The sequence below is a fragment of the Heterocephalus glaber genome, unplaced genomic scaffold (assembly GCF_053883595.1).
Source record: "Heterocephalus glaber isolate CG9 unplaced genomic scaffold, H.glaber_assembly_v1.0 deba00001465, whole genome shotgun sequence".
Classification (NCBI taxonomy): Eukaryota; Metazoa; Chordata; class Mammalia; order Rodentia; family Bathyergidae; genus Heterocephalus; species Heterocephalus glaber.
This window is the reverse complement of record NW_028258312.1, coordinates 17,829,115-17,855,253: the sequence shown is the minus strand read 5'-3', so window position 1 is coordinate 17,855,253 and position 26,139 is coordinate 17,829,115. Positions and strand designations below refer to the sequence as shown.

The window sequence follows — 26,139 nt, the reverse complement described above, 5'->3', positions numbered from 1 at the left end:
AGAAGCAAGGTTGCCCTTTTTACCTGTTGACGCAAATAAGCCCCGGAAATGACTGTGCTGAGGGAGAGGTTTGCGTAAGGAAAAAGGTGTGCTACTGCAGCTCTCTCAAATAGAACTCACCAGCTGTCTCTCCCTCCCAGGGTTGGTTTACCTAAGGAGAGAGCTACCTATGAAATGGTGACGCTAAAATGCGTCACAGGCCATTCTCCAAGGCAGCTGTGGACACCCAGGCAAACGGCAATAGCCAAGGGCTCTGATCGTTAAGTGGGCAGATGTCTGATATGCCCCTTTCAAAGGCTACAGAGGATGCCTGTCATACACAACCCCTGGGCAGAATGTCACTGTCTATTATTCAAGCAATGGAAGATACGGCATAGGAAAGAGGCCAGAACTTTTAAGTGAAGACCACATAGCTCATTGCCCAAACTACATTGCAGAATCAGGCAAGTTACAAAATAGTGATCCTCCCTGGAAGACATTAATGCAGATAATTTTGTTGAGATGCCATTAATGGGAATTGTGTACATATTCCAAGGTAATTATTAGGGGGTTCACCCACAGTCTAATTGGATCATGACCTACTTTTTCATTGAGTTAGGATCTACATACTTTAGTTGGTTGGTTCTGTGTCCAGCATTAAATTCAATGCTTTAAATGTTTAAGTTAAAAGTGTCTCTCTTTGTTCTCAAAGTCTCCAAATGGCCCCTCATCATTATGCCCTTGAAGGGAAATCCAATAATTGCCATCGGCAGGGCAGTCTGACTCAGGGAAGTGCAGGCACAGGCAAGCGTAGGCTGGAGGAGCTCTTTGAGTGCACAGCCTTCCCGAGCTGCTTAATCTGACTCTGAGGAGTTCACCTCAGGGGAAAGTAAGTCTGTTATTTTCCTGCAGGTTGTCTGTTCTTAGGAGACACTGCTGGTGTAGACTCTGTATTTTTATCATTTGCTAAAGGGCAAGTCAGACTATATCCCTGCTATTAAAGTATCAGCAAGTACAAGGGTGATAAAGCCTACAACCCTGAAATCTCCTTTTAGACTGTTTCCAGGGAGGCATCAGATAAGCAGAAAAGACATTTGGAGTCTTGGCTGTGTGTAATGATAGGTTTGGTGGCTTCTCAGGGCTAAGTTTAAAAATGACAGAGAGGGAAGACCGTCACTGCAGAAGGATCATTATGCCTGTGGAGAAAGCATCCCAATCTATGCCAGCCTTTCAAGTGAGTAAGCATGAGTCTCCCTGATGGAGACGTCAAGCTGAAGCAAATCAGCTCCACCAAAGGTCAGTTAGGAGGGTCATTCTGGATGCAAACTATCCTCTCCTAGCTAGGCAGAGAGAGTTAGACAAAAGGAACATACGATTCGCTGGTCAGTGTAATCCCCGCTGCTGTAAGAGGTGGCCAGTGTGGAGGAGCACTTCTCGGCATACCAAGGTGACAGGCCTTGCTGGGAGGCACTGCTGATGGAGATGGTGTAGATGCTGTCCGTGTAGCCATCGCAGTCACAGTTATCTCCCTGACGCCCCCCATTTCCAGAAGCCCAGACAAAGATGGAGCCCTTTCCTTGTCTCCCCTAAAGAAAAAGCCAAAATGTATAGCATCGATTACCATCTATTAGAGTCCTGTTAAACCTCAATAAAGTCCCCAACAAAGACATGCTTGAGGTTCTCAGAGAGAGTTATTTGGGGTCTGTCCTTAGCTCTGTGTCCTCTAGCATCAACACTGGGAATCTGGGGAAATGTGTACCTCCAGCTGCTAGACTGTGGCCCTCTGCTGGCCTCCTTATATCTGAGCTCTCTCTGGGGTGGGGCTGAGAAAACAGTTTTCTTTCTTCCTGTTCTTTATTATGCAGACTCGTAATCTCGCTGTTAGCACTTAAGCATAATTTTTTTCACTCTTCTCTTGGCTTATGTCACTACCCTTGAATCTCGGAACTTCCTCTTTCTTTCTGCATGAATCTTCTGGCTGGCTGATAGAACAACAAAATCAGGCATTATTCAGAGCTGCCTTGCAGCTGCATTTAAAGGGACTCTTCAATTGAATGGAACTCGTCAAGGCCACCCTTTCTATGATTTTTCAATGTATGCTCTCCAAAGTTTCTACTTTCGTCTCATCCTGTGAAGTGTGAGGCCTTGTGATCTGTGCAAAGATGCAGTAAGCCCTAGTGACTGAGCAGCAGCAGAGGCACCAGTATTCCCCAGGCACATGCAGAGCGGTGGGCAGCTCACTGCTGTATTCACGAGCCTAAGTATCATATGGTTTTCCTTACATGAGACACCTAAAGGATAAGCACATTAAAGAGCACAATAAAAGATAGATACTAGGATTCAGGGAGATAAACCTTTCCTTGGGAAGGGGACCGAGGGCTAGAGGGAGAGGGGGCAGAAGGAAGGGTAAGGAGTTGTCAAAAGAATTAAGATGTGTTATATTCATGCACCAACTCCCACAATGAATGTAACCATTGTATATTGCAAACTTGTAAGAATAAAAATAAAAATTTTTAGAAGGATGCATTTCCAGAGCAACCGGAAGTAGTCTGGGCAGTAGTTTACCTAGTATAAAACCCCCAAAGCTGGTGAAAAATGATAAAGGAAGAAGAAACATGTAGAAGTATTTTAAGCTAAATATCTGTCTTCAGTATTAGACTCAAACAGGACAATCCTCTTAATCTTGAACTTCTGTCCCTCTGAAGAATGATTTGGCTCCCTGAGAGCATTTAAAATTCTGAATGGCTTTGTCAAGGAATTTATCACCATTTCTTCCCGTGTAACATAAGTGACCTTCCCTTCATCTCCTATCCTAATTTTTAGGTTTCATCTCATGGGAGTCTGTGTTAAGCATCTCACCTGTTTGACACCATATTCAAAAGCCTTCTGAGCTAGTCTGCCAGGCCCCTCCACAGTCTTCCCATCATCGTTAGGGCCCCAACTTGCACTGTAAATGTCAACATGTCCAGGGTTGAATCCAATGGAACTGGCCTCGATAGCATCTGTCACTATGCCATCTAACATCCTTATGCCTGGGCAGCAAAACAACAAAAGAAACCAACAGGGAGGCTGACGTCAGTGTGTACATATAGAAAAGCAAATGCTCTTAATACTCATATTTTTTAAAGGACTTCACGAGTCAAAGGGAGGGTAACCCTGGATGCCTCCAATGCCTGTGACCAACTGCTAACAGCACAATCCGTGCCCTTGTAAACTTTCTTGTCTGCCCTTTAGAGATAATACTGTGCACTAGGGCAGCTGTGAATTATTGGTTCCACTCAAGACTCGGTTCCCAGTAATATCCCTGAGGATGAAAGGGAGTAGCATCCTTGGACAAGAGGAAGTGGCCATGGTGCTGTCAATTACAAATGTGTTCACTCTCCACTGCCCCAACAAAGTGACAGAATAGCTTTCAGAAATATCTACCCAACAGCCCCTCAGTGCACCTGTTCATGATGACAGTACCACAATCAGCTGTGGCCTGGTCTGTGCCATATAAAGGACCCCCCAGGGGAAACCGTGCTGCTTGAAAAAATCTATCCCCAATAAGAAACTAACAAGCAGAGAAAGAACCTTTGTTTCTAAGCACGGATTAAAAATAACCCAGGGGCCATTCTTTTATATATTTGCTAAGAAACATTTTCAAGGAACATGCTCCTTTTCTTCTAAATTATCTCAAGATGAAATCATTGCCATGGACTTCACTCCTTGAGGGGGAATCATTTTTCATCAGGAGAAGGCAGATGTGGCAGCCCTTTGTGCTTTCCAACAGGCTGTCACCGAGCATCAGACTCATGAATTCAAGAGCCAGGAAGGGAAAGCAATTTGGATCGTACAGGCAGCTACCTGGTTATTCCCAGCTTCAGGCTAATAATGCAGTAGAGTGCATGGCCTTAGATTTTCACACTATTATTCACCATGGGGCAAAGATAAGAGAATGTGTAACTGGTATGTTCAGTGAAAGACATAACTGTTTAAAAAAAAAGAGAGTAGTTTAAAAATGTGTTTGGAAGGGAAAAAAATCCCAGCTCTACTTTTTAATAGCGGTTGTGATCTTAAGCAAGACACAAAACCTCTCTGTGCCTCAGTTTCCTCAAGTGGATGATTATAACTGCTCCTGTGGCACTGAGGATATTTCATAGGCATTGAACATAGGAACTCATCTGCCATTTGAGGTGGGTGCTGTGATTCTCTACATGTCACAGGTGGAGAGACGGAGGCTAGAGAGACAGAGTGACTTGTCCAAAACCACACAGCTCGAAAGTGGGGGCCTGGATTTGAACCCTAAAAAACTGGCCCTCAAATATATCCTGTTAACCACAGGGTACTCTGCCTATATTGTATTGTAGGGTGAGTGATATACAGACGGGACCTATGAATGGAAATTAGTATTCAAATTGGTTCTAGAACATTACAGGGTAGAATAATAAAAACACCAGCAGGCTTAGGATCGGAGGTCTTGTGTTTCACTTCTACGCTGCCATGAACTAGCTTTTGTTACCTTAAGAAACTTGCTTATGATTCTTCCTCCGAAAACTGAAAATCAGATGATTCTGCCTTAAACAAGCTGTTAAGTTCATTGAGATTTAAAAAGTGAAATCTTTTTCCAGTTGTTTACATAATTTGTGCTTCTGCCTTCATTTTCTTTAAATTAGCACAGCAGTTTGAGTATTATGGTGTCAAACTAATAAAGAATGGTACATAAAGTGGGCATGGTGGTGCATGCTTGCAATCCCAGCACTCGGGGAGGCTGAAGCAACAGGACCTCAAGTTTGGGCCTATCCTGGGCAGCTTAGAAAGGCCTTGTCTCAGAGTGAAAAGTGGAAAAGGGTAGGGACGTAGCTTAGTCCAAAGGCGCTGGGTTCATTCCACAGTACCACACACATGCAAAAAGGTACTGAAAATCTAAGGGTCTCCTGTATCAGTCTTGCCAGGATGTGCATTTACTTGGTTTCAAATTCAAAGTACATTCATGTGAAACGTGAAGAGGTTTTGCTCTAATTGATATGCTCCCTAAATAAGCTTTTTCTAGTAATTAATATTTCTCAAAATATTTTCTCAAAATCAAACTAAACTCAAAGTTGATTGTACAACCGTGAGAGGCTGAGGTAGAAACAGTATAAAGAGGAGAAACAATTCTTGTCTTTCTACTGGCCCCTGCAGTCACCCTCCACCCTTCTGTGTTGGAGCCTGGTTGTGTCATTGGACGCCCTTGCCTCTCCCTGCAGCCACCCAAAGATGCCATCAGGAGGGTGGGGTGAGAGAGAGTGAGGTCCTTCCCCTGGACCCTCCCGCCTGGAAGGAGCTCTGTTGTGTGCAAGGCCACAGCTCCCACCCAGTGGCTCTCTCTGTGGCCAGAGCTTTCTCTCTCTACTTTCTTTCTTCCTTTGCTCCTTTGGTAGCAAGGTGGCAATATCTGCAAACTTTCAGCAGTCCCTATTGGTTTACCCTAAGCCTTATAAAATTTTTTTTGTTAAAATGTCCTTAATTGCCTTGTGGGAACTTTAAAAAAGAATCTGTTCTTTGCAAAGAAATGAAGAACTACAGAGTTGAGAGGCAGGGAAAGTTTACCTAAATAACCTCCTCCTTCTGTTCCCTTCACAAGCGTTCAATAACAGCCCTTCCTACACCAGAGCACAGAGAAAATTAGATTTTGCTCAAATGCTGTTCAGCTATCCATTTTCTCGTAGTCTAGATCCATCAATTGGCTCACAAACCACACTTGAATCCTGTAGTGAGTTCTTCATGGAACTAATTTCCCCCTTAGGTTGTTGAAAAGTCCCCTCCCCTACTTATAATGGGTGACACAAGGCTCAAATTAAAGTGCCAAACTACAGGAATAACCCCTTGTTTACCTCCGACTTTGGAATTGTATGCCACTCCAACCCCACACTTGCGATTATTTGCTTGCATGGCAATTTCTCCTGCACATCTGGTCCCATGTCTGTGGATTAAAAAGCATTAGTTATAAAATATAAATAGGGAACCAACATTTGTTTTGCATATGAATCCATGGTGTATGGTATATTACCTTTTTGTTGGCTTTGTTACTGGCTTTCTTACTATTGGTATGAAATAAAATTTATTTTCTGATGAAGGACATAGGTAACTACAGTACAGTATGTGAGTTGAAATTCTGGCTTCTACTATTAACTAGTGTGACCTGGGGTCTGTTCCTTATCATCTAAAGGTTGTGAAGGTCACATGAGGTATCTCTGTAGAGCACTTAGAACTATGGCTGACATGTGCTGGGAACCTGGTGTGTGTCAGCCTTGGATACTATGAAGAGAACTCTGACACTCGGGAAAAATGTCACAGATGTGGCTTCTCCTTCTTACTTTTTTGGTAATGAAATGTTTCCTTACTTTCCTCTCTAATGACCTTGGACTAGTTCCCTGGATTAGACTATCCCGTACCAGCCCTGCAAAATACAATAGAACAGAACCTTTTCATAAGGCTCCCTTCTCTCCTCTAAATATACATCACATTAAGATGTCTGAGGATTTTTGGTACCAAGAGGAGTCTGAGATTTTCTCAGGACATTACAGACTAATTGAAAAGCAACATGCTCCCACAGCTCTGACTGAGGCCAGAAGCCTGAATAAGATTGGCTTTGTAGTCAGGCAAAGAGACGATAATTCAGAGTATTTGGTGGGGCAGGAGTCTTCTCTAAAACACACTCAATTCTATCACTAAGGCAATAGTTCTGAAATTCTGGGCAGAATAGTCTTTTCCCACCATCAGCTTGACTTAGGAGGTCCAACAAGTCCAGAGCATGTTAATGTGAACCCATTGCATGGATTTATCCCACTGTGGAAACACTAGGAGTAGTGTGAAAGCTACTGGTGGAGCCAGTGACCCAATATGTTTCCACAGAGAAGAGAGCAACAATACGAGCCAGCTACTTTCAGCCAACACTACACTGGCCATCTATTAATTAAACCTGGCCAGGAATATAAAATACCCAAATTGACTGAACCACCCAAAATTATTCTAAATTATCTTTTATTCTGAAATCCCAAAGATGATTTCTTGGTCTCCTTCCACTTAGCGCTATTCCTGCTTCTTCATGTTAACAGAAGATAGGAATTCTAAGTCAGAACGATATCATTTTCTTTAATTCAGGTTTTTCCTAATGTGGCAGACATATGGTGCTTTTTGTATGCTAGTATTTTTCCCTGTGAGAAAACCATCTGCCCTGACTCCATGCGATTCTCTCAGTGATGGGGCCCTTCTACTCAGATGATTTTCAAGAACTGATGCTGATTCTGGAATAGAGAACTGTGTTCTTTCTTGGGACTCTTAAGTCTTAAGTTCCAGATAAGCCATATGGATCTTGCTGCCAATAAGACTCCATGGAGAACAAAGTGTAGGTGAACAGCACTGGAAGACAGGCACAGTGTTTGGTTTTCAGGAGACTACTGATTTTCATTTGAATTTTGAAGAATTGGGTGAAAACAATATTTCTATCTCTATTTCACTTAATCTTTGAATTAGGATTCTTTCCCTGGCAACTGAAGCTGTACTGGCTATTAACTGGAAAATATGTGCACATCTGCGCATAGAGAAGGTACCCTATGCCTTGTTGGTAGATGAGCTGTTTGCCTTTATAGAAGGAGAATTTCAGTTGTCATCCTCTGAGAAATGTGCTTCCAAAAGTCTGCCTATCTTTCCATTTATACATGATGAGACACAGTCCCTCACTTGAAGCAAGAGACACTGCCTGTTGATAAACATCCCTAACATGGTGCCCCTGTGCAAAAGTCGTGTAACATGACACCATCCACTACTTATCTTTCTGTGCTGAGTGCTGACTTCAACAGTGAAAGAAGCAGGAGGGTCATGGTGCAAACATGGCTGCATTTTGCCTCTCCTCTTATCTTTCCTCCCTACCTCCACACACTGAGAAGAGGACCTCATCAAAGTGTGTCTACGTCATCCTACACAGACCTGCAGCTCTTGTTCTTTCCTACGGTAGGCAGACAGATAAAAGATTCCTCTATTAACTTAGAACAATGGCAGTAACTGGCATTTAAACAAATTGGTTAAAAAAAAACCTATTCCACAAAATAGTTTAGACTACTATTATTTTGGTTAAAATATCCTTGTCACATGTGTTATTTAACTAGAAAAATAATCTGTAATTGGTGTTGAAATACTGAATGCAGATTCATGCCAGCTTAATAGTAAGAGTTATTTGCACTTTTATGATTTTATTATTTAGTGATTACTCTTTTGATTTGCAGAGGAACATTTAAATGTGGCTTCTATTAGTCTCATTTACATGTTGATAAAGAACTGAGGCAACAGAGATAGTGTGAAGAGATAATGCCCTTGGAATTGGGAGATAATATGTCTCCAATTGCTATCAGGGCTAACAAAATGTGGCCTTTCACTTTCCAAATCTAAGGAATTTGTGTCTGACAACATGCTAGAATGATAACTCTATTTTTTATTATATCTTCTGATAAATGATAGGTTGACTCTGATAGTTGGCTGACAGACAGAAAGACTCTAAAAGTTTCTCATTGTGTCATTTTTGAGTAAGAGATTGTGAATTGGCTCAGAAAACTGATGCACCTCTGCTTATGCTCCTGTCAGATAATAGTATTCTTGTCATGCTGATTTTTCACTGAAGGTCTACCCCAGGGGGTATATGATAAACCTTGATCCTCCTCCTCCTCCTCCTCCTCCTCCTCCTCCTCCTCTTCATCACCATCACTTTAGCAAATAATTACTTAACATTTTTTATGTACCAGGCAATGTCCAAGAAATGTATATACATAAACCTATGTGAAATCCCATAATAATCCAATAAAGTAGATTTTTCCCTTTTCAAAAGATGTTAAAACCTGGGCACGAAGAAACTAAATAATTTGTTTAAACTATTAGGTGGAAGACCTAACATTTTATCTAAGTCTGGCTCCTGTCTCTCTTAGCTGTTGGGCCATGCCATGTTACCCTATGCAGCTGGTGGCGGACCTATGGCACTCATGCCACAGCAGGCTGTTTGAATCATTGAAAACTCTAAAAGGTTCACCACCACTGCCCTGTGCCATATGGGTAGTCTATGCCAGGAAAAACTCCAGAAGCTCAGAATTTTCAGGCACAAAATAATTAACATTAGATGGGGGCTCTGGAGAGCTCCCAGAACTGAGGAAAATGTAACATCTATAAATGGTATACTGTGAGATTTTTCCTTTTGGGTAGCAGGGAGAAGATCTGTTATAGTTCAGATCTGGACTCCCCCTGAAGGCTCATGTGCTAAGGGCTTGATCTCCAGCTTGGTGCCATTGGAAAACAGTGGAACCTTTAAGCAGTGAGGTCTATGGGAAGCTTTAGATTATTGGGGGAGTGCCCTTGAAGGAGTCTCTTCCTCTTTGCTTCTTGCCACCATGAAGTGAACATCTTGCTCTACCATGCACTCCCAACCACGACCTGCTACCTCACCAGGGTGCCAAAGCAACAAAGCTTACTCACCATGGACTAAAACCTTTAAAACGGTGAGCCAAAATAAACCTTTCCTTTTTTAAAAGTTTATTTATCTCAGGTATTTGTTACAGTAATGCTAAGCTAAGTTCTCCTTCTCATGATCAGAGAATCTCCAGAGAGTATCATTTTACCAAGTGTTCACCTATTATGTGGCCACTGCACAAGTTATCACCCACAGTGGGTCCTGGCGCTGGACCCAGGATCTGCCTAGGAAGGAGTTGGACTGCCTGAGAGACAGGCTGATGCCTCCATCCTCCTCTGCTGTACCTCATGGGTACAAGAGATTTCCCTCTTAGTTTTAATAAGGGTTGGAACAAAAGTTGTTGTTTTTACACTGTTCTAAGAAGGGCATCCCTATCTTCCAAGTACTTACTGCCCCATTTCCTCAGGGAGTTCCTTTAGGAAATGTAAGAAGCAAGTGCCTTATCACTCCTTTTAGAGGACAAAAACCAAACAAACAAAGTAGAGTCAGAGAGAAGCAAGTGATTTACTCAATATCACTCTCTCTATTGGTAAATGGCAAAGCCACAACCACCAGCCAGGGTGACATTACAGGGCTGTGCTTCAAAGAAGTAGATGTTCTTGCTGGTCATGCAGTATCCTGACCCAGAAATATGGCTCAAAGTTTGTCCCTGTTATCACCTGGCACACGCCCACTTTGCTCCAAGAGTGCCCCAGCAGCAGTCCCTGCTGTATTGTTACAGAATGTTCTAACTTCTGAGGCTCGTTTGTGGTTAACCTCCTCACTCAAACTCTTGAAGATATAAATGAGACTGAAAGTAGTATTGTTGAAACTTCTATAGTTCACCCCTTCTCAATTAAGGAAAAAATATACACGCAGAACTTGGGGTCAAGTCTGTGTGCTCCAGTATCCCTGGGTTGTGCTGGCCTTCTGGAGAGGGATCATCCAAGGAAAGGAATAAGACTAAGTCAGTATTACTGTATCAGTCCCATGGGAGGAGAGACATAAAGAGAAACGTGAGTGACCTAAGTTGGTTAACAGTCCAAGAGACAGCCATCCAGAAAGAAAAGGGAAGCACTTTATGCTTCATGCAACATCCACCAACAGCTTTTTAGATGCTTCACTCTTTTCATCCCTATTTATAGCAAAAAGGCCTGGTTTGGACATTGGATTTGATTTGTTTTGGTGCAGTTTCTTCTGGGTGGAGAAAATGAACAGGACATTTGAATGTCTCCTTGAGATTTGTGATAGATATCAGTATGAACAAAGATGAGTTCTCACATGGGGATGGACACTTTGAGGCCATGAGCGTGGAGCATGAAGTTTGTTTGGTGCTAGGAGAGAAGGTTAGGAGTCTCTAGCTTCTGGGTCTCTCTTTGGCCTCTTTCCTTAGAAGGTCTAGGTCTTGGCCTCTGTTATCACCCATGACTGCAACAGGAAGATGTTGATCTAAGTTAGATGTTGTCTCGTTTCTCTTTCCTTGGCTTCACACCTCTCATGAACTACAGCACAGGATGGTGCACTTCAAAGCTCTGGAGGATGTGTTGGGCTTGGAAGCCAGGCCTCAGCTGAATTTTTATGTAGTGTCTGGTCGTGTCCTTTTTGGGAAACTAGTCAAAGTTGTGACCACCGTAGAAGGTTGTAGAATTTATTCCCATGTATTTTCTTATATATATTTCTTTTCATGACTAACATCAATCATGTTGCTAATAATACAAAATTCATGGAGGAATTGGTGAAAGGGAAACTCAATATTTATACTTTTTATGACCCAAATGTTCTTTCAAAAGCTATAAGTAGTCAGTAACACTTGAAAGAAGAATTTAATAATATAAGAAGGAGAATTTCATAATTTAAGAAGTTTAATTTTCAAAATATGAGACTAAAACCCAAAAAGAATATAGAAACCAAAACTTCTGTTTCTGTTTTAAAGGCATCAAAACATTGTGGTATGGACGGTATATGGCAACATTTTCTGAGAGCTGAAATATGGGCCAAATTTACAGTGTAATTCTCTCAAACCATATAAAAACATTTTAAAATTACTTTATGCCTACAAAATGCACATTTACTCACTTGTTCTCATTTGTGGGATCATATCGGGGAAACGGATCATGATCATTGTCATTAAAATCATAGCTAGCCTCTGGATCCTAAAGACACAACAGAAATAACACTGTCACATCATAAAAAAGCAGCACTTTCCCCTTTTTACCACTGCCTCTTCCCATCCTGGTAGGTAGCTCAAAAGCTTGCATTTCTGAGTTTCTAGGGTAGTTACTGAACATTTATTGTACACAAAAAGCAGGCAGCAAAGGTGAGCACAACAAAGTAAAACAGAAAAACATCAGAGTTTACTGGGTTCAATCACTTCATTTTTCAAATGAGTTTAAGTGAGGCTCGGCGAAACTGAATGAATTAGCTAAAAATGTAGAGGTAATTACTGACCCTTTGATATTTATCTCTCTTAAGACTATATGCCGAGAAATACCTGTAGGGTGGGGCTCCTCAGGTAAACTAAAAATGTAATTTGATTAAAGAGAATGTATTTGAAATTACTGCCAAGCTTTCAGATACCACACTATTTTCTGAACAAATTGCTACACTCAAAAAATCTCCCACATAGTAGTTCTATCATCACTAGTGTTTGTACTTCTTATAATATCTTTCTTAATTATACTTATAATTTTCCATGTCTTTCAATAAGTCCTGTTTTCTATCTTGTACTAGTTTTTTTTCGTCTTTCTTTTCCTTCAAGTTTTCTTCACTCTTCAGCTTTGAGTTGTGGCTGAGGAATATTGTATGGGTGAAAAGGATGAGAGTGAGATAAAGGAAAACCCTACTGATGAAAACCTCATTACTCTGACATAAACACCTAAGATAAATCACAGAGCTCATGTTACATTACGAACTTCATAAACAATTAAGCCCAGTTTTCAATGATTTATTTTTTCATTTCTAATAAATGTTTTCTTTCTTCAGCTTGGCATTTTTCCGCTCTGTGGTGTTCACTTTGAATTTGCATGGAAGGAGTAACATTCACATAATGTCACAATGTCAGAGGCACTGACTCATGAGAGATGTGAGAAGAAGACAGGGAAAATGACCTCAGACTTCAGCCTTGATTTGATTGTTTTACTGCCCTAATCACTGAGTGGTTCACAGTCCAAGTGGCTTTTAATAATTTAATTCATGTGAGTAACCACTCCCCCCCCTTTCCCAACACACATGAAGTTAAGGATTTGTATAATTCTTAACCTCATCCAATTCTTCCAGTGTCCACTGGTACAAAAAAAGTTCATATTGGCTGACAGGAGGGTAAAAAATGGGCTAAAGCATTGGCTTACTGTGCCAGGGCTGACATCGAAGCAGAATCCCCTTTACAGGGAAGAAAAGCTCTACATGTCTGCATAGACAGCTCCTTAAGTCAGTCCCAAGACAGCCCAGACTCACATAATTGGCATAAATGTCTGTGTGATTCCACTCCAAGCCATCATCCAATATGGTGAGAACAACTCCTTTGCCTGTGATGCCTTTTTCCCAAACAGGTATCACATGGAGATCCAGCTTGGGCAAGGCTGCAGTCATCCTGGTATCTTGCTGGTAAAGAAAGACAAACAAGAGTTGGTAAAATCATGATTTTCTTGCCACATAATGGGATATTAAGCTCCAACCTATAGCCCCTTGTTTTAACCCCCTTGGGTCACTGTACTATTTAGAAGAAGGCAATTAGGTGAAATGAAATAAAAGTTGAGGGTAGGGCGAAATGAATCACAGAGTTCTGTTCTTTTCCCAATTGTCCCAATGGAAAATCACTTGAAGGATGAATCATTCCAGGCCTCTTCTCTTTGAACTACATGGATTAAAAGAAGTTTGTCTCTATGTTTCTTTCATTTGTGATAACATGCTCAGCTTTTCATCTGTTGAAGCTTTATTTGATGCTCTATGTTTTCATCTTCCCCAAAGTCCTCAGCCTCTATTGCTATGTGGAGCACTCATTACATCTTCTGATGCACAATCATTTATAGTTGTTTTGTAACTTTTCTCCTAGAAGAAAAATCAGAACCTAGAATGCTGAGGTGATTATGGTCTCATCCAGAATTTTGATTTTTAATGTTTACTATTTTATTACACAGTATATTCCACAGAATACAGATGAAAAGCTATATAGGGTGAGGAATGTGCACAGCATTCATGCCCTCTGGTCATGAGCCTCTCTCTGGGAAACCACCATGTGTTCAAATATCCTGGAAGCTTTCTGGTTTTATGGCAATTTGTTGCATAAGCATAGTGGCTGGGGTGAGGAGATCCAGAAAGGCCTGTCAGTTTAGTTTTGTCTTCGAGGAACTGCAGCCTAATTGCCTATTTCCTTGCATGGGTGATTGAGGGAGTGTCTGAGAGAGGAGATTGCGGGTTTTCCTTTGCGGATAATTTTTCTGATATAGTTACAGTGTGTGGGACTGTACAGAAGAAGAGCTGGGCCACAAGGAAACACAGATACAGGCAATTTCCAAGCATACAGGAGATGTAATAGAGTGCCAGTTACTGAGCGAGGGGGTCAAAGAGAAATTTAGAAGTAACCACAATCACCAAATGTACTGTCCCTCATTGATATTCCTCATAAAAAGGTGGGGAGTGGGCAAGAGTTTACCAAGCCACCATGAAGTTGAATCACAAGAGGTTAGAACCACATTTAAATTGTTGGCCAAGAACAAGGCCTTTGTGTTAATTGCAGAGCAGTTATAAAGGTTGTTAACATGTTCCCACCAGCTTGAACCATGTTGATACATGCATGACTGTCCCATCTGGTGAAAACCAAATGAGTTAATTCATAGGAACACTTCCTACAGTGTTTGGCACATAATATATGTTCAACAAGTGTTAGCTGATAAATGTTTTCTGCTGCAATGAGCAAGCAATTATTGCTTAGTTTAGGAGAAGGACAAGAGGAATGATCCTCTTGGATAGGAACCAATCTCCTTTCCCACCCATTATGCAATGAAACTGTCTGAGCCTTTGGTTATGGTTGTCATGGTAATTTATCTTTTATTAAATTTTTATTATTTTTATTAAATTTCTCAGCAGCAAATCCTTCTATTAACATGTATTGCTACCAGAGAGTCTTAACACTGAAACAGAAACAGGCCTGCAACAACACTTACAATTTCTTGGTTCAGTGCCCACATGCCAACAAAGGTTTGGTAAATATTTAAAGATAGGATAGTTTGCAAGTCTAGACATCTGCCAATAGACTTACTTTGTGTGACTTCCTTTAGCTTTATTCAGAAATTCTTGCCTGTACCACGTAAGATTGGCACCAGGGCTGCATGTACTCTGAATGATTTAGAAGGTTCTCAAGAGTAAATTTAACCAAAAGTGATTTTTACTGAGAATACTGCTTTTGGAATTTCTAAACTGGTAAAATTCTTTTGCACTTATCTCAGATAAGCCTAAGAAGTAAAAGGACAAACAACAAAAAGCAAAACAAAGAAGCAACAAGACCCCGCTTTGTAACAGATAAAGACCTATTTCAGGCACCTTCAGCCAAGCGCTCCCCCCCCAAATCCAGATCAAGAAAGTCCTGCCAGTCCTAATTTCTAGATAATCTGTCACTGTACTCTGCTGAATGGAAAGGAGATAGACAGGGAAAGGGAAAGGGAGAAGGAGAGGGGGTGGAAGGAGAGGTTGAGAGTGATTGAGGGATTATGAGAGAAACAGATTAAGAGAGAGATATTGGGAGACAGAGATAGAGATGGAGAGAGACAGAGACTGGGACACAGAGAGAGAGAGGGAGGGAGGGAGGGAGAGAGAGAGATCTATCATTGTGCAGATGATGTAATGATATAAGGAACCCAGGTCCAAGTTGCACACACTTCTTGCAGATACTTACCAAGTACCACTGCTGATTCCACATTGGATCATTGAAGAGATTTAGTGCTGAGTCTCTTAGAGCTGAGCGTTTGCTTCTCTTTTTTTCATACTGTTGTTCAGCCCATATCACCTATAAAGATTTTCAACACAAGAAAATCAAAAGCCAAGTAGCTCTCTTGATGCCATCATTTCCTTCTCTCTAATCCCAGTACCCTTGCCATCAGAACTCAGGCAGCTCCACAATATTATTGTTTGACCACAGATCAAACTGGGAGCTGAGTGAGAAGAAGGGATTGCCCAGGGAGTAGATGAGCATTTTCTTTATTACAGTAAACTGTATCCTTAGGGGGAGGAGAAGCAGCCAGGGCAGTGTCGATTCCCTCAAATTATTTACACGGTGGTTTCAGTGGAAGTAAAAGTTAAGCCTGCTTTCATCAGAAAATGGACCATCATATCCATTTTTATCCTGAATATGCAGAGCCCTACAGCTGAAAATTTGTCTGTTTTCATGGGACAAGTCAACAAGCTAAGAGACCACAGAGACTGCTGTTACGGTGTTCAAATGGCTTAATTTCTCTTTCTTTACATGGAAAAGGTAGAAACTGCAAATGTTACACCAGCCAGGAATGCTGCTGTGTCTTTGCAAATTCAGAACTCTGGCTCCTCTGTGACTTAGCTTCCTGCCGCAGAGTATTTAATATGAGGAACATATAGGGGTGATAAATGTGCATTACTGACCAGGCACATTTACCATCAATTCAGCCTCATGTATTATGCAAAGAGATCTGACAACATGAAAATTACCTGGCCTACATTTATGGCATAATCCTATTAGACTGAAGGCCCTGTGAGAGCGAGGGGCTTCTTTATAGTCAAACCATTATGAAACAATGTTGTGCTCTTATTTTTCTGGGTAACATGACTATTTCCTATCTAAGATTCAGTTTTGTTTTGTTTATTTTGCATATGTGATAAGGGTTTAGGGCAAGGACAAGAAATGCTGTTGATGTGAGCATTCCCATGAGTCATATCCAAAATTAAAAACTGGAAAAATAATTCACAGCTAAGGGATCAAAACTATCCACTAAGACTGTCATGAATTTTCAATTAGAAAATATAATGTAAACCTATTATAAACACTGGGAGGGGCTTGAGAGCTAGCAATTAGTCCTGTAATTTATTTTTAAAGTGCTTGTATTTTTACGCTTAATTGTTTTGGCTTAAAATACCTCAATGCTAGGAATATACTGCCAGTCATGTAAGTTGGTTTTTGGAAACTGGCTGTTAGGGAGCTAATCTTTGTGGGAGAGGGTCATTTAGAGTTGGAGATTTCATTAGCAGTCTTGTGAAGATAGACTATTGCTCCATTTCACAGGGCTGATTTGAAAGAATATTATCCCCTATCAAAAATGAGCAATAAAATGAAAATTGAGAGCATTTTAAAAAATGGAATATAAAAAGAGATGCTCTGCCATCTGATCAGATAAACATCCAATTGTAGGAAACAATGTTATGATTAATGTCATTAATTCAGAATTGCATACTAATTTCTGAAAGATAAGACCAAGTGGAATAGAGAAAATTGATGGTATTTTCTAATTATGTATAGAATAGGTATCATGTACTTGATCATAAATAATACCTTTCAGCTGTAAATCACATTAAAAATCATCTAGTCCAACCTTCCACTGAAGCTTCAATGATTTCAGTGTTTTTCCTAAAATAAAATTATTTGGGGGCTAATTTTTCATATGACTACGTAAACTAACTTTTATGAAATAATCTTGGAAAGTAAATGCTTAGCTTTTAAAATAATGCCATGGGATTCCCCTCAAAATTAACTATCAAAGAGATAACCAAAGAGCAGAACTGGGCTATCCATTCATTTTCATGAGATACCTTGAGTAAAGAGAATAGTTAGGTACACTCTACTCTGTCCAACTTCTCCTATGCAGGTGGCAAGGAGGTCAAGTGTGGCTTCCTTGTACATTAATACTGGGCACTCATTTAGTCAGAGAAGGAAATGTCTCTCTTGCCTTCCCCAAGGAATAAGGGTAGCCAGAGTGCTGGAAGGTATCCTGCTTCTCATGGGCTACATACAATGAGCCATCTGCCTTTGTTTGAGCAAAGGAAAATTCTCACTGGCTAAGAAGACTTTTAAAACAAGCGTCATGGCCTCTGACTTGGAGTCCTATATGTAGACCTAATTGGGCCCAAAGAGCTCAGGATTGCACAAGTTATGGGTTCCCTGTCCATGGTCCTGATGCATCAACGTTTGTCAGTGTGGTTGGTTCATATACGATTGAACACTGGTGACCACCTCCCAGTCATTTGCTATCCTCAAATTGTCTTTTTCTTATTTTTAAAGTTTTGCCAGTTGGGGAACACATAAAACAATAAACTATATCAAAGACTTCATAAATTCCATGTACTTTCAAATGTTATATCACGTTTTTGTCACTTATTCTCCCCCACCCTCTGAGAAGTTGATAGGATGGTCTGTATTTCTCACTATAATATTCCAGGTTGCCCTAGGCAACAGAAACCATGTACACAAATATTGCTCCAACCTGGATAAATTTCTCCCAGTATAGCATAGTCTTGAGAAAAGTCAACAATACATAGGCAAACTTCTACACTACTAATGTAGTCAACATATTCTTTTAATATATTTGCTGACTTTGAAAAGTCGATGGGTATATTAAATATATATCCAAATTATCTCCACTCTATTTGCATATATTCACTCTAGACATTTCCTACTTTTGTCTAATTATGAATTGGTATACAAACCAGGATGAAAAGAGATAAAATGGTTTGAATCAAACAGTACAATGCTTTTGGAAACATTGACCTCATAAAGACATGAATTTAGAACTCTCTCATAAATACTAACATATTTCTGGTAGTGTAAGTGGCAGGATGTTTTTCAGTTACACTGAAATGTTATCAAAAGCAAAGTCATATTTATTTGGCACCCGACATTGGTATTGAAGTGCTTGGTATGTAACAAGAACATAATAAAAGATTACTGAAGCCAGGTATGGTGGCTCATGCCTGTAAATCCCAGGACACTGGGGGGGGGCAAGACAAGAAAGTTCCAAGTTCAAGCCCAGCCTGGGCAGCTTAACAACTTAGCAAGACCCTGTCTCAAAATTTGAAAAATAAAATAATATGGTTGGAGGATAGAGCTTTGTGTTAAGGTCCTGTGTTCAATCCCCAGTACTCCCCCACAAAAAAAGATTATTGATTTTATTGTCAAAATGTTCATTAGTGCTACCACCTGCCTTTAAATACTCAAATCAAACCACTAAGTACATATATATATTATATAATTAATGTATATGTATATATAGTTAACTTTCATTAATTTAACTATTCAATCCAATCTTATTACTATATGCAATTACAACCATATGGAAAGAAACTAGATACATTAAACAATGATGATTACAATAAAAAAGCATCGTATTTCCAAAATACTTTTGCTTCTTTTAGATATCAAAGAAAGCAGATATGTCAGGGTAGAAAAAATACTTACACGATCATCATCAGATAATCTCTTAGTGATATGAGAGGCACTTCTCCGAGACCTTTGGGGATGGTTTTTGTGTTTAAATAAATAGTAATTTTCAAGTGATCCAATCTGTAAAAAAATTAAAATAAAAATTTACTTTCCCAAACAAGTATATATGGGCTAGTTAAAAACCAACTAACATGGAGACAGCTAACTTTTATTAAGCCCATTCCTGGCTCCTTGAAGTTAGCTTGTTTTTCTTCATGAAGAAGGCCCTGCTAGAGGTTTTGAGATGACCCTCAGGATATTATTACTTAAGTTTACAGTGTACTTGGAGAAGGGTGATTCTTCTGTTTTACACATTTTAACAGAACTGGCTTGGTTATTCTGTATGTGGAAATAATATATAGGTGATGTTTCTCAAGAAAAACCCATTTAGTTGAACATATCCTGCCAGAAAATAATTATTTTTGCAAAGCAAGCTAATCTCTTTAGTACCATCAGGGACCAGTGTCACACCAAGACAAAAAAAATGTCATTGTTGGTATGAAATGTAACCATTGAATCTATGGTGATGATTATTATCAGCTGTTTTGATGATCTCTTGATTTTCCAGTAGTTCAAGGCTTTCAAGAAAAAGCATCCCAAATTTGGACAGGTGCTCCATCTTAGGGTGCATATACATCTCTGGGTAGCTGTCAGTGATTTTGGTCCATTTAGAACTATATTCATCATTTTTAAGCTAGTTTCCATTTACACAAAATAGAACTAAATTTAAAGTGACCAAATTTTCTAGATGCCCTGCATTTTTAAAATTAAGAAACAATGGATGATACTTCATTTCAGAAGAAGGGCATTCTTTTAAATTGAGGGTTCTCATCAACCAGAAAAATTTTAAGAGAGATGCTTAGGTTCAGCTCCAAGACTAAACCTTAGGTAATGGATCTGTTATAAGCTGTGTTTGGATTTGGAGAGAGAGATCTGAAGCCATAGGGAAAGATCATGGGTATCCAGCTCTGTTTGTTCTGTCAACTGGTTTTGCTACCTGTCTCTACTTTAATCTTAGTTTTCTCCTGAGGCCATATTTTAGAATAGTAAAGATATCATCACAAATCATATGCAAATATAGGTGCCTCCCACTATTTAAAAATGATTCTTGTGATTAGCCATCCATACTTCCAGGTTCCTATCAAAAATACTGATTTTTTTTTTTACTTTTTGAATTTATAATTTATTCTCTTGAAAAGTAATTCCCATATTGAATGGTCTAAGTTTTGATGTGTGTTTGAGGCTAACAGGTGAGACAAAGAGAGATTTATTTTTCATTTCCTCTTGCAATTTCTTGCTACATATTTGCCAGTGCTATGTAGCCTTTCAGAAGCTGCCCAATGGACACAGGATTAAATCCTGTTTTTCCTCCCATAGGACACACAAGATTTCTAGGGTGCCCATAGTATGTACCAATACATTTCCATCTGCTACTCACTTTTTTGGACAACCCCCCCCCCAAATTCCCAACATTTGTGTGCAGTTACCAGACCTAGTGCTAAGCTCTTCGGATCTCCCTGTTTCCCCGCAAGCTGTTTTCTGTGCCTGGAATGCGCTCTACAATCTCATTCTGTTCTCCTGGCAACCTCTGACTCTTCCTCCTAAACCCTGTGCCAATGTTGCTCCTTCCGAGCAGTCTTTCACTTCTTCCAAATTCCCTCTACCTTCTTTCCTTCGGTCAAGAAATATAGTATTGAGACTGCAAGCATAGCTTTTATTACACAAATCGCATTCGTTTGCAATGATTTATTTCTAAGCTAATGTCCTCTAAATTTTGGATTCCTGATGAGCATTTCTTTTCCTCCTTTTATTCCTCAGCCCTTAACACAGAGCCTGGCACCGAGCAAAGGGCTGGGCAAATTAAGCAAGAAGTCAGTCAGCTGCTAGGACGTTGGAAAGTCGATTAAGGTATTGACTTTCCTGCCTGGCATTTCAAAGACAATTTGGCTCACAAAGTTGAAGAATGAAGCCTCCATGGAGAGAAGGCGTATTCCCCAGCGGATTCGATCTATGGAATCGCCAACGCCCACGCTGATTACTCATCCATGACTTCAACTGCGACTCAATCACCACCTCCAGAAAAAAAAAAAAAACCGCGCCAAAATGTTTTACAACTCCCTCCAGCCCCGCTGCGAAGCTGACCAACTTTCAGGGCTAGGGGTGGGGACTGAATCAAGGTAAAGGAAAGCTCTAGATTAGAAGCCCCCCCACCCCCACCCCGGGGTTAGGGCTCAGCCTAACAGGATCCCTCTCCGTGCCTCCCCCCCCTCCAGCTGGCGATTAATCCAGCCCCCACTTGGACAAGCAGCACTTTCCCTTGCAAGCTACAACCCCCAGGGAAACGATTACGCGCTTGAATGAGCCACACAAAAGATACAGACCCTGTCCCCGTAGTGAGTTCGGCCACTGGACCCTGCGGGGGGCTACTGGCCGAGTAAAGTTATGAAGCTTGGGACTTTACAAGTTCCCAGTGAAAACCCGGGGCTACCCGGAAAGGTGCAGAGACCCCCACCCCCTTCACCCACCTCGTCTCCCGCCCCGCTCCCCGGCCACCTCCGAGGCGCGCGTCCCGGCGGCTGGCGCTCTTCCAGCGCTCCGGGCGCGCCCCCACACGCTGCCGGCTAACACCCAAGCCTTCTCGGCCAGGACTTGGGTCTGACGCTGCCATATTGAAAGGACGGAAAGGGCCGACTCCTGACGCAGCCCGCCTGAGTCCGGGGTGGCTGAGCGCACTACCTCTCCCAGGGCGCTCGGCTGGTGAGAGCTCGCGTGCATCTCAAGTTGCCTGAACGAGCGGGGAAGGATTTTTCTCCCAAAATGCGCGGGAACAGATTTCAATGCTGGAGCGGACAACAGCAAGCAGGACCTCTACCCAGCTGCAGCGGCATCCCTCTGCCTGGCTGCGCCCAATCTAAATAGTAAATAATGCAAGCCTTCTCCCCTCCGAAAGCGCGCCCGGGCCAAGAGCTGGAGCGGCTCCTCGCTCCTTGCCACAGCCAGCACAGCAAAGCGCAACCTGAGGCACCCACTTGGGAGACCGCGCTCCGGTCCCACCATCTCCCTCGAGCCCCGAAACTTTCTTGAAAGTGCAAACTCTTACCTGACCCAAAAGGTCATAGCCCAGCTCCTCGGCTATGGCCGAGGCTGCTTCCGGGCCCCCGGGGACCTCCGCCGCCCATTCATTGACAAACTGCCTCTTCGCTTTTACACTGTTCAGCGCACACCAAGAGCAAAAGAGAGCGAAAGCAGCACCCTGCAGACTCCAGGCTCTCCGCTCCATGGCTCTCACACTTAGTCGTACACAAGTGGGAAGGAGCGAGGGAAAAGAAGCAGTATAGGAGAAAAGCCAGCAGCCTCGATCTTCCCCCTCCTTGGGCTCTGAATCACTCCTGGATCCCGGCTGCTCTTGGAAGAGCTGGGAGGCGCGCGAGCAGAGGCCGGGCGGCGAGTGCTCAGTGAAGCGCTTCGGCCTCCCGGCTGAGAGGAGCCCCAGCCCTGCCCAGCCAGAATGGAAATGAGTGTTTACACGTCAAATCGACGAAAGCCATCTCCTGACGTCAGATCTACCTGGACTAAGATCTGGATGGTATTCCCGGCGGGGTGGAGAGGCGGCTAAAATAAGCAGCGAGGGATTAAGAAAAGGAAGAAACCGTTTGCTGGGATCAGTTCATTCTGCTCCCTGTCTGTAGCAGGGAGAAACATCTTCACTTCTCCAAGCGAAGTGCCCCATTTGAATGTAACTGCCAAGAGCCTCAGGCACGCTCCCTCCCTTCCATGTTCTTTATGTTTATTTTATTATCTCGGGTGCATGTTTGTGTTTCGAGTGGGGTGGAAAGTGGGGGTGGGTGGGAGTCTTATACTGATCTTTGGGTATCAGAACCTGCTACAGAAAACAGGCTTGTTAGATCTTTCAAGCCTGACCGGGGGGGGGGGGGGCTGGTGAGACAGCTGGCCAAATTCTGCTCCAAATTATCTAAGAAAATGAGCACGTCTCCCAGACACTTTGAAAGCAGTACTTTAAAAAGTGAATCTTTAGCCACTCAAGCCACCTTGGTTTATAAGTTTACTTCCTGGTATCCTGTTTCTCAAGCTCAATAAAACAGTGTCTAAAATTCTACTCCAGACAGTGCAGAGCTGAGCACCACCACCACCGTTACAATACTTAATCAGAAAAAATGAACAATCCCATGATTTCCAAAAGCAGAAAATTGTTTTTGTAATTTACCAACAAGGGGTTCCCGGGTCCCAAGTGCTATTCTATTGACACAGGGAGGGAAAAGGCAGGTTGTATGGACCCTGAGCTTTCCATGTTTCCCACCTTAGAGCTCTTCACTTTGGTGCTGAACTAGGGCTGAGCCACCCCTTCTCTATAAAATGCACAACGTGTCTTTCTGGAAGAATGTTTTCCCTTGGAAAGAGAACAAGCGAACGTCCAAATGTACTCCTCACTCCAACCGAGAGAAATGAGCTCAGGCTAGAAGGGCAGTGTCTAATGTTCAGCACCGAGGTCTGGACAGCGACACGCGCGCCGCCGCGGCAGAAGCCGCCCTTCCTTCTAATCACCAAGATCTCAGCTGCTCGGAAGCTGGCCAGCTCTCAGATGTTTCCCTTTGCACCCGTTCCTTTCCCCTCGTTTGAATATCAAAATAGGAAATTGACCGTCGGAGGTGCGTGGTTAGGTTCACGAGGGCGACCACTTGCATATTGCTCACGGGAACGCATTGGACTAAATACACCCAAGAGTGAAATTTCAGGGAGGAAAACATGAACCAGGGTGTTGCTTGTGAGAAAGAATTTTTTCTTTTTTAAAAACTCCCAACCGCCGGGGGGCGCAATCTGGACTAGAGAAATAGAAGAAGAGGGAGCAGATTGGAAAGAAAGGCTTGAGGACAGTCGGGGGAAAAAGATGCAAGGGACTTGTTTAGAAGAAGCAAATGAGACAGGATTTGGTGGAGGATGAGGCTCACAGGTGCTGATTCTTCACTTGCCTCCGTGTTTGCAGAAATGTGAATTAGACAGATAGTATCTTTCAACATAAAACATGTTTGCAAAAATAAATGGCACATTTAATAAGACACCTGACACGGATAAGTGTTTTGCAGTCATGTTACTCACATATGAGATGTTGTGGAATGGGCCCAAATTGACAGCTCTGTCACCTGCTCTCTAAATCTACATGTGAATGTTGATGGCTGGGTGAGCTGTCTTCTTTTTATTCTTCATGCCTCAGTTTGAGCTGTGGTCTCAAGCTCTCTAGGGTATTTCATTCTAACAGCAGACAGATGCTAATTTTGCACTAGAAAGGCAAGAGGACCCTGTGGCAAATGTTGAATAACGGTAGATACGGCCAGAGCAGGAACGTGTTTGTCCATTTCTTATTATTGTTCCATTAAATCGGCTTGGCAGTGTGTGGGCAATAAGGTCAGAGTCTTATTAATGAAAGATTTGTCTTAAATGGAACAAGGTACAAGTCTGGAGTAAACAGTCATCTAATAACAAGACAAGTGAAATTCTCACAGACAGAAGACAGCATCCCTATCCACACAATAAATATTCACACCGTATTTGAAAACTGTATCATTTTTACCCAATAGATCTTATTTGACACAACTTCTGAGTTGCAGAGGAAATGAATTTTGCCCAGGTTAGGAGTATAAACATATTTAGAACCCATCCTAACTTTTTTCACGTCACTGGCTAGTTCTATCCTCCTTTGTGGATTCAGGCCCATTGTGGTTGTTAAACTTGACTGTCAACATGGTTGCCTTGGGAGCCACCCAGGAGATCAGTAAAGCACACTCTGGGAGTGTCTGGCGGGCCCATGGAGCTTGTTCTTGGGAAATATCTGGCCCCTCACCCCTTCCTCTCTGGCAGTGTTGCCTTGTTCTGCTTTCTGCCCCCCATGAACTAAGCATCTTTGTTCCTTCATGCCCTTCTGCCATGATGTTTTTTCCTTGGAGTCAGCCAACCACAGACAGGACTGAATTCCCTGAAGTCACAAGCCAAATCAAACCTCTCATCCTTTAAATTTTGGGTGTCCAGTATTGTGTCCCAGGGATAGAAAAGCTGATTAATATACCTATCCGCATATTTTACATCATGAATTAGAAAAGCAAATGATCATCTATAAGTTGGTTTTAATAGCATTTCTCTGACCTAATTAATTTATATAGAATACAAGATAATCCAGAAACTAAACAGGACTGTGTCTCTATTATGAATTATTAAATGAATGTCAGGCCTTTCATGACTGCTCCCCACTGCCTAGCAATGAAGTTAATCATTTATTGATTTTCTTGTGGAGTAATAAGAGCAATGGTAGTATAAGCAAGATATAAGCATATGTTCCTAGAGATTGCTGCATCTCTTTAGCCTAAGAAAAAGTTTGTGATACTAAGGATTGAACTCAGGGCCTTATATGTGCTAGGCAAGCATGCTACCACTGAGGTAAATTCCCAGCCCTAAAAACCCCCAAATTTTAAATCTTTTGTTACTGTTAAATAAAATATGTACCTGCATGAACAACAAACAATGTACTTAATGACTTACTACAAAATGCATATGTAAACATTCAGGTCAAGACAAAAAGATTTCTAGCCCTACATAATAATATTTCTAGATTTTAAGTGGCATTAAGAGGGGTGAGAGCTAGGCATGGTGGCATGCTCCTGAAGTCCCAGCTACTTGGAGGCTGAAGCAAGAAGATCCCTTGAGCCCAAGAATTTGAGGCCAGTGTGAAGAACAGGATGAGACTACCTAAAAAGAAAAGTGCACTTTTAGATCAGAATGTTGAGTGAAATAAATCAGATACACAAACTTAAATATAGCATGGTTTATCTTATATGAGAAACCCAAAGTATAAATAAATTAATGAGAAAAGTAAAAAATAATAAGAGACAGGGAGACAGATCTTTCACAAATGGGAAAGACACGAAGAGATGGAGGGAGCACAGATTTGGGGTACATGATGGTGATGTAATAGGAATTAAGATGTATCTATACCAACTACCCATGAAGGATGTAATCATTATGTACTACAAACATGTACTAATAAAAATTAAAATGTATAACTTCCTTTTAACATTTTCCAGTTATCATGTTGCTTTTTACCAGTTTGGTTTGCTGTGGGTAATAGCAACTACACATTAAGACAAATGTGTAATCAATTAGTCTGTAATTAAACTAAAGATATTTTGTAAAAAAAACATATAATAAAGGAAAAACTACCTATACTAGTGTTTCCCAACATAGAAAAATCAATATTTGTATG

The 26,139-nt window shown here is 41.5% G+C and overlaps 1 protein-coding gene across 1 annotated transcript in view; it reads right to left on the bottom strand.

Moving 5' to 3' along the window:
* The window catches only part of Pcsk1 (proprotein convertase subtilisin/kexin type 1), a 42,314-nt gene extending 19,928 nt beyond the window's left edge, over nucleotides 1–22,386 (bottom strand). Inside the window, exons 1-8 of the mRNA XM_004841707.4 lie at nucleotides 21,970–22,386; nucleotides 18,846–18,950; nucleotides 15,324–15,434; nucleotides 12,887–13,033; nucleotides 11,510–11,586; nucleotides 5,835–5,923; nucleotides 2,839–3,011; nucleotides 1,353–1,565 (exon numbers count right to left, since the gene is read on the bottom strand). Of these exons, the coding sequence (XP_004841764.1) occupies nucleotides 1,353–1,565; nucleotides 2,839–3,011; nucleotides 5,835–5,923; nucleotides 11,510–11,586; nucleotides 12,887–13,033; nucleotides 15,324–15,434; nucleotides 18,846–18,950; nucleotides 21,970–22,149 (1,095 nt within the window). The 5' untranslated portion in view covers nucleotides 22,150–22,386. The remainder of the gene's footprint in view (nucleotides 1–1,352; nucleotides 1,566–2,838; nucleotides 3,012–5,834; nucleotides 5,924–11,509; nucleotides 11,587–12,886; nucleotides 13,034–15,323; nucleotides 15,435–18,845; nucleotides 18,951–21,969) is intronic.
* Nucleotides 22,387–26,139: the final 3,753 nt, after the last annotated feature.